This window comes from Acanthochromis polyacanthus, chromosome 3 (genome assembly GCF_021347895.1).
Source record: "Acanthochromis polyacanthus isolate Apoly-LR-REF ecotype Palm Island chromosome 3, KAUST_Apoly_ChrSc, whole genome shotgun sequence".
NCBI lineage: Eukaryota > Metazoa > Chordata > Actinopteri > Pomacentridae > Acanthochromis > Acanthochromis polyacanthus.
This window is the reverse complement of record NC_067115.1, coordinates 33,909,372-33,916,680: the sequence shown is the minus strand read 5'-3', so window position 1 is coordinate 33,916,680 and position 7,309 is coordinate 33,909,372. Positions and strand designations below refer to the sequence as shown.

The 7,309-nt window shown below is 39.7% G+C and overlaps 1 protein-coding gene and 1 non-coding gene across 2 annotated transcripts; both read right to left on the bottom strand.

Moving 5' to 3' along the window:
- Window positions 1–126: 126 nt before the first annotated feature.
- On the bottom strand, window positions 127–4,979 carry rps3a (ribosomal protein S3A). Its single transcript, XM_022194376.2, has 6 exons — window positions 4,836–4,979; window positions 4,074–4,177; window positions 3,530–3,717; window positions 1,970–2,178; window positions 600–709; window positions 127–296 (listed from the first exon to the last, which is right to left on the bottom strand). Exons 1-6 carry the CDS (start codon window positions 4,895–4,897, stop codon window positions 169–171), a joined length of 801 nt encoding a protein of 266 aa, XP_022050068.2. The 5' UTR covers window positions 4,898–4,979; the 3' UTR covers window positions 127–168.
- On the bottom strand, window positions 3,803–3,871 carry LOC127533498 (small nucleolar RNA SNORD73). The gene has a single exon (XR_007941234.1). It is a non-coding gene; the product is annotated as a small nucleolar RNA SNORD73 (small nucleolar RNA).
- Window positions 4,980–7,309: the final 2,330 nt, after the last annotated feature.

Sequence of the window (7,309 nt, the reverse complement as noted above, 5' to 3'; positions counted from 1 at the left end):
AAAAAAATTCTAGTTGAACTGACTGCATAAAGTCTCTTCAGTTTTGTTATTGTTGTATCATCACCTTATGCATGAGTACTAAAAGTATTCCTTCTATTGCAGACACAAAAACAAACCGGAACAGTGTGTTGGTCATTTACATTTTTTATTAAATCTGTCAGGGTGTTTTTAGACCGTCTCCTGGATGGGGGGCTCGTAGCCGTCAGCCCTCTCCACCTTGGCTCCAGTGTCGTCACCGGATGCCTTTGCTGCGCTGCCGGCACCACCCTCACCGTGGAGCTCCATTAGTTTGCCCACTGCAAAAGAGAGGACAAAGGTTTTAGCTTGGGCTGAATAACAACTAGAGGTTCTCTGGGAATTAAGACTCTCGATGTTTAAAGTTAAAAATATTTTAACGCAAATTAAGAAACAAACTTCTGCAGTATGCTATTGTTGGGCATCAATACAAAAAACTCAGCAGCATTTTGTCATGTAAAGGGAACGTCAGCTGATCTCAATAGATAGTAATCAGGAGGTCATATGGGACCGAAACAGGTTGTCATGTGTTCCCACAAAAAGAAAGACAAGAAGAGCCATGTGATACTTCTGTGTTTACTTACACTCAAACTTGGGCTTCTTCAGCATCTTGACCTTGCGGACGTAGACGTCGTGCAGAGGGTAGATGGACTGGCAGGCCTTTTCGATGTCCTTGCCAACACTGTCAGGGATCCTGGAATACCACAAGACACAGCACATCAGTCCACAGGGTTAAACACCTCCAGCTTGAACTGAAGCAATTCAAAACTAGGGCTGGGCGATATGACCAAAATTTTATATCCCGATATGATATACATAACGATACAGCATATTTTTTGGTAAATTCAATGAATAAATGGGACCGGGCAGCGGCATACCTTACAAATTACGGTAGTCTGATCCTTGTCGGTCTTTTTAAATCCAAACCACCGCCATATGACAGAAGTCCCCCCTCTTAGTGAGTATAAAACACCCAAAATCTGTTTTTGAACTAGAGGCTAAATACTGTGGTTTATTTTAGTATGACAGTGAAGAAAACATTTTTCATTTATTCCGCTCCGTAAGTCTGCATGGGATCTGTAGTGACTTTGCACATGTGCGATTCATCTGCCGTCTGTCCGCGGAGTGATGTGGGTCTCCCCCTCCCCTCACTGGGACTGCTGCGGACTGACAGCCTGTGCTTTGGGACAGGGAGAAGCTCACAGCAGCACCCGCTGCTTGTTGAAAACAGTAACTGCAGAATGGTCCGAGTTTTCCTGTCAGAGTCTCCAAAATGGCACAAAAAGTCACTAGATTTGTCGCTAGTCGCTTTGGACAAAAAAAGTCGCTAAGTTGGCAACACTGCCGCGTGCCTGGGCTTGCTGTAAGGCACGTCGGTGACGTAAAATACTGCCGTAAAGCGTGTTTTGCGACACTGCGATATAAACGATAGGATCATCAGATAAAACGATAGACATTTTCTATCGTCACATTGCCCAGCCCTATTCAAAACTACACCATTTAACATCTATTTAACCAGTAAAAGACTAGATATTTTAGAGGGTATATGTGAAATATAATGGAATCCAACACAACAGCTCTAACAGGTATTCTACTTTACAAAGGATCCTCATTTTATTTTTTGTTCACATCAAGTAAGGTGCTGATTCTCTTTATGTTTATAACAGTTTGTAGTGGAGGGTGGCATGCTGGACTGCATTAGAAGTGTCCCTAATGTTTTATCCACTTTATTGATAGCTAATCATTAATTTGTGGCAGAGATGCTGTATGTAACTACATCTCACAGGTGTTCCTAATAAAGAAGTTGGCTAGTACAAATCTATACACATCCATAATCTTGTTTAGCCTTTAGGCCACCACTATCACTGGAGTCTTGACATTAATCTGAAACTAAGGAGTTGTTTTTCCTAACATAAATCCTCATTCAAAGATGGGATAACTCTGTAGGACTTACAGCTTGTTGACCACCTCCTTCAGGTCGTTGGTCTGAACCTCACGGGTCATGATCTCCATCATCTTCTTGCGGATCTGGCGAACCTGCTGGTGCTGGGCATACGAGGTCTTTCTGATCTGGTTGGTGCGCTTCTTTGTGAAACCCACGCAGAACAGACGCAGAAGGTAGCCATCGGTGGTCTTCACATCCACGTGGGCTTCGATCATGGTCTGAGTGGAAAGATTAAATCAACCCTGATTAGGATAATATCATTTGCTTGAACCCGTCACATTTCAATTACTGCTATTCATGTTTCCCTGACCTGCTTCTCTCCACATTTCCTTTTTCACTATCTATACAGAGGCTGCACTGGCATTAGGTTTCACCTTGACTTGATATGCAACCCCTTGTAATTTTTTTTTTTTGAAATGAATCCATATATTTTAAGGAAAAATTATTTTACAACTCATTTTAAGTATTGATCACTGCATTTCGAGATGGACTCAACAGAAATCACAAGTACATGATACATATACCCAACAGATATACAAAAGGTTTTAAAAATTCTAGTCGCAATGATTAACTAATTAGTTGTCAACTATCAAAAATAGTCGCAAAATCACTTTCATCAATTAATTGTTTTGAATATGTTTTTGAGGGCGAAAAAGGGCCAAAATGCTCCAATTCCAACTTCTTCACGGCTACAGCATTTACTCGTTTTCTGGCTTCTACCCTCCCCTACGACAAACAAAAATATTTGGGTTGTAGACAAAATAAGTGACTTGAGGGTGTTGGTTTTGGCTCTGGGAAACCCTGGTCCACATGTTTCACTATTTTTTGACATTTTATAAAAATTTAAAGAATAATCAATTGAACAGTAACCCAGCGGTGAAAGTAATAGGTAGCTGCAAGCAAAGAAAAAAAAGGTTTTGTAGCCTTGCAGCTGGTTTCTTAGACTTATAGAGTCAAACCAAAATCTTTGCCTTAGAAGAGCCAACAAGACATTAAAACTTTTACTGTCAATACTTCAGAATATGCTGTTGATGAATTTCACTGCAGCTGGACAATAAAAATCACAATAACACAATGTGATCGTCCAAAAATACTCAAACTCTGTCAAATACACAGTACATTAGCATCACCTGTTGAACAAATGTCATTACAATGTTAACGAAACATCTACAGATTTATCTGATGGAAAAAAAATTCACGTCAGTCAACGCCCCCTACAATTTAATCTCTTCAGCACGTGTGGCTCAACGGCACAAAACGTTTCATTATTCTAGTTTTCTCCAAGCAAAGTACTGCTCCGACCCATGCTTTCATTTAGGAATGACCCATCAGTAGTATTCAGAAACTTCTCTGTACAAGTTTGCAGCTGGTGGCTACTCTGCAAAGAAAGTCCAGTATTTAAACTACAAATTGTCCAGTCACAACCAAGTTTTGAATCTTAAGTTTGACAACTAAATAATATGGGTCAAACTGATTTGGCCTTGTTGCCAAAACTGAAGTAGTACATGAGTTACAGTGAATTTCTTTTTGGAAAGACATCCAGTACTACTCATAGAAAATCATCATTACCTGCCACTTCTTGACCATGGAGCACATCTTGTCACGGGTCAGGTCCATGCCGTGGAAGTTGGTGAGGCAGTTCTTGCCCTGAACGTCCTCAGTGATGAGCTTGAACTTGCGGAAAGCCACCTCGTCGTTCTGCAGATCAGCAAGGCTCACCTCGAACACGCGTCCCTTAAGACCGTCGGAGGCGATTCCTAAGTGGGTAACACGCATGGAAGTTAGTGACGGACTCAAAGCTAGTAATAATTCTGTACTGACTGATTAGGTGGTGGCAATGGGAATATCAGTTGATCTCGTAAGTAATCAGCAGCCATCATTTGGGACCGAAACAGTTTGTCATCATACATTCCCATTGCATTACCAGGAGTACCAAAGCATAACTGTTAGACAGATATCCTTAGAAAATGCATCAAAAATTATTAAAAACCCTAATCTGTAGTTTGACTTTCCAGAGTCTCATTCATTTATCAGTCAGTGAAACAATGTGACACATCTTTACTCGTGAAATCTTACACACAAGCTCCTGCATATTGAGTAAATGCAGACTTACTGGTTCCCTGAGTCCTGGTGACCAAGGTCTTGCCAAGATTGCGGATGTTGAACATGGCTGGTGCCTTGACATCATACCAGTCCTTCTTGGAGAAAGGGTCCACACTGCAGGATAACGGCAGGTATTAAGGCGAGGTTGTGACACAAATGACAATCTAGTAAATACAACACACAGCATCATCCAAGTCTCTGAAGAACGTGCATATGCTTGTGAGTTATTGATCAGGCAGACTAGCTGCTCTCCAACCAGCTAATCATCTTCTGTTTAAGGACATTCTTCGGATTAGCCATCATGGAACCCCTACTTCTAGCTCCACGTCAATATTACCGATTTCTGTGATTATTAGTTTGTTATCTATGTTATTAAAGGCTAAACCTGTGGGGTATGAGTACCATGTTGCTCAGTAAGCTCGGCTAAGTGCATGCTAACACTATGTAGTCATTAGCATGCAACACTACTGACCGTAACTGTGGAGCCAAATTATATTATTTCAACGCCTTTCTGGCATTTATAGAATGTTCGAAGCAATATATGCAGTTGTGGTTTATTATAACTGTGAAAAAACACCGTAGCACAAACTATAGCGACACGGCATGTTACAACTCCATCCAGCGCCATAGTGGCCGACGACGACGAGACTAGCACCGGCCCAGTAACATCTAATCAAAATCCTTTTCATCCGTCACATTTCTTCTTCCAAAGTGAGGCCAGTGAAAAAGCCTACGTCTGTTTCGTGTAACAATGTGTAAATTTACTACTTACATCTTCTTTTTGGCACCTTTTTTGCCGCCTTTGGTCAGCCTCTTATTCTTGCCGACTGCCATGTTGGCTACAGGGAGTGAAAGAGGAGGAAATCAGAAATCCCGCGAGAATTAAAGAGACAGACCGAACTCATGAGATTTGTGTTATATCGCGAGGCCTTGTGATTTCTTCTGGCTCCCTCTGCTGGTAAAAGACTCATCCATAAGGCTCACAACAAAATGAAGCAAATATATTTTTAGTTTTGTAAGCAAGTATCCAGTTGCCTGATCCCAAATGAAAGTCATTCCTCCACAGTTTCACTAATTTTTATTTATTACAGTTTGATAAGCAAGTGCAATATTCTTAATCTAATATAAACAATGCATTAGTTGATGAATTAATGAACCAAAGATTACAACAGACAAAACTGAATTTAGTTTAGTTCGTTAATGTGATATATGAATATGGCAATGTATATATAATATAACTAAAAATCCAGTATCTTTGATTTCATGAGTGCCGAACTGAACACACATTCAAATTTTAATGTACACGGTGAAGAATGTAGCCCTGCGACAGACTGGCAACCTGTCCAGGGTGTCCCCTGCCTTCACCCGAGTCAGCTGGGATAGACTCCAGCATCCCCCGCGACTCTAATGAGGATAAAGCGGTGTATAGAGAATGGATGGATGGATGGATGGGTGAGGAATGTAGATTTTAACAAATAAAAAGAGAGAGCTGATTCTGAAAAGTAGCTAATGTAGAAACAGCGAAAAATATCTGTTTAGTCTATGTACAAATTTCTCCAAAGCAATACAAAACGTTTTTGAAATTCAAAAACAAATCACTGTGTGCAAATTTTAAAGGGAAATTCAACCAAATAAATTGAGATTGATGGTTTATAACGTGAAACAGGTTAAATATTTCTAAGCTATAATTTCCAGTTTATTCAGTGATGATCACAAACCGTTGCAGCCTTTAATACTTTTATTTTGTTTATTTAACCTTTATTTTACCAGGAAGTCCCTTGAGACTAAACATCTCTTTTCTGAGGGAGACCTGGTCAAGACAGCACACCATTTCAGAGAATGTAAAATGTTCACAGCATAAAAAAACCAAGACAATTCAGATATACTTATACTAACAATAAATACTGAAACAGGCTCAAACAAAAATAAAAGAAAGAAAAAAATTTTTTTTCATTGATTCAGGGAGACACAATCACTGAGCTTTAAAGTGTTTTGGAGGTTGTTACATGACCTAGGTGCATTATGGGAGAAAGCTGCTCTGCCAAGCTCACAATGAATTCTGGGTACCTGTAAGTACAGCCATGTAGCAGAGCGAGAGTCAAATAAGTTTTTGATGGGTGAAAGAAATGTACCTAAATACGATGGAAGTTTGCCCAGCAATGCTTTGTAAATAAAGATGCACCAGTGCTGCTGTCACCTCATGCTTAATGAAGGTCAGGAATTGAGACTGTACAGAACACAGTGATGGGTATGGAATGGAGAGTTAGTGATAAAGTGCAATGAACTGTGATATACAGTCCAGAACAAAGTAGAGGCAGCATGCATGTAAATAACATCCCCATAATCTGAAGTACTTAAAAACATTGACTGGACTATTGTTTTTCTGACTGTTAGATTTAAGCAGGCCGTATTACAATAAAAGAAACCCAACCGGAGCCTCAACTTCTTTACTAAGTTCTCAATGTGTTGTTTAAAAGACAATTTTTCATCCACCCAAGTACCCAGGTATTTGAAAGAGGAAACCTTTTCAATGGGATCATCACCTAAAGTGCAAATACTGGTGTTATTTTTTAAACCACCAAGGTTGCATGAATTACAAATACTGCGTTTAATTTTTGATTTCTATTTTAGAATGGGCCTTTCTTGGAAATTAATGTAACCAGTAAGGGAAATTATTTCTTGGATTATTAAACAAAGTCGATCATCCTGATCTCTGAACAGGAAGAACTAGTCTCTAGGCGTGTTAACACGTCAAGCAGGTGTGTAGCCTGCATACACCCACATCATTACTGGAACAAAGAGAGGAATTTTGTCTGTTGGTGAAATAAACTCAGTTGCTTTAAATACACCCAAAACAGCCTGGTAATACATTTTACTATCAGAAACTTTATGCTTAGAGGTGGTGATTCAGCAGTAAGATCATCCTGAAAATACAGTTTGTGGTGGTGCTGAGCTGCATTTAATTGCTTCATTGATATGAATGAGATGGGCAAATAAACAACTGTCAGTTATCTGATTGTATGAATTCCAACTAGCTGTACTCAGGTAACTACTGAAGTGCTAAATCAATCTGCAGGATCACTGTGTTTGCAACACTAGACAGGCAGTAACCACAGGCAGACTTGTGGTTTTTGATGTTTCATGTGCAGGATAGAACAGTTTCTTCATGCATGCAAGAATATCTTGAAAATTCAAAGACATCCTAATATGTCTACCAGGATTATTCTTATTCTTCAATACAGTTGG

Coding starts and splice junctions, on each gene's coding strand:
- rps3a (XM_022194376.2), bottom strand. CDS start 4,897: ATGGCAGTCGGCAAGAATAAGAGGCTGACCAAAGGCGGCAAAAAAGGT. Junction 3,718..4,073: donor CACCAGGACTCAGGGAACCA/GTAAGTCTGCAT, acceptor TTACCCACTTAG/GAATCGCCTCCGACGGTCTT. Junction 2,179..3,529: donor CCATGGTCAAGAAGTGGCAG/GTAATGATGATT, acceptor CTTTCCACTCAG/ACCATGATCGAAGCCCACGT.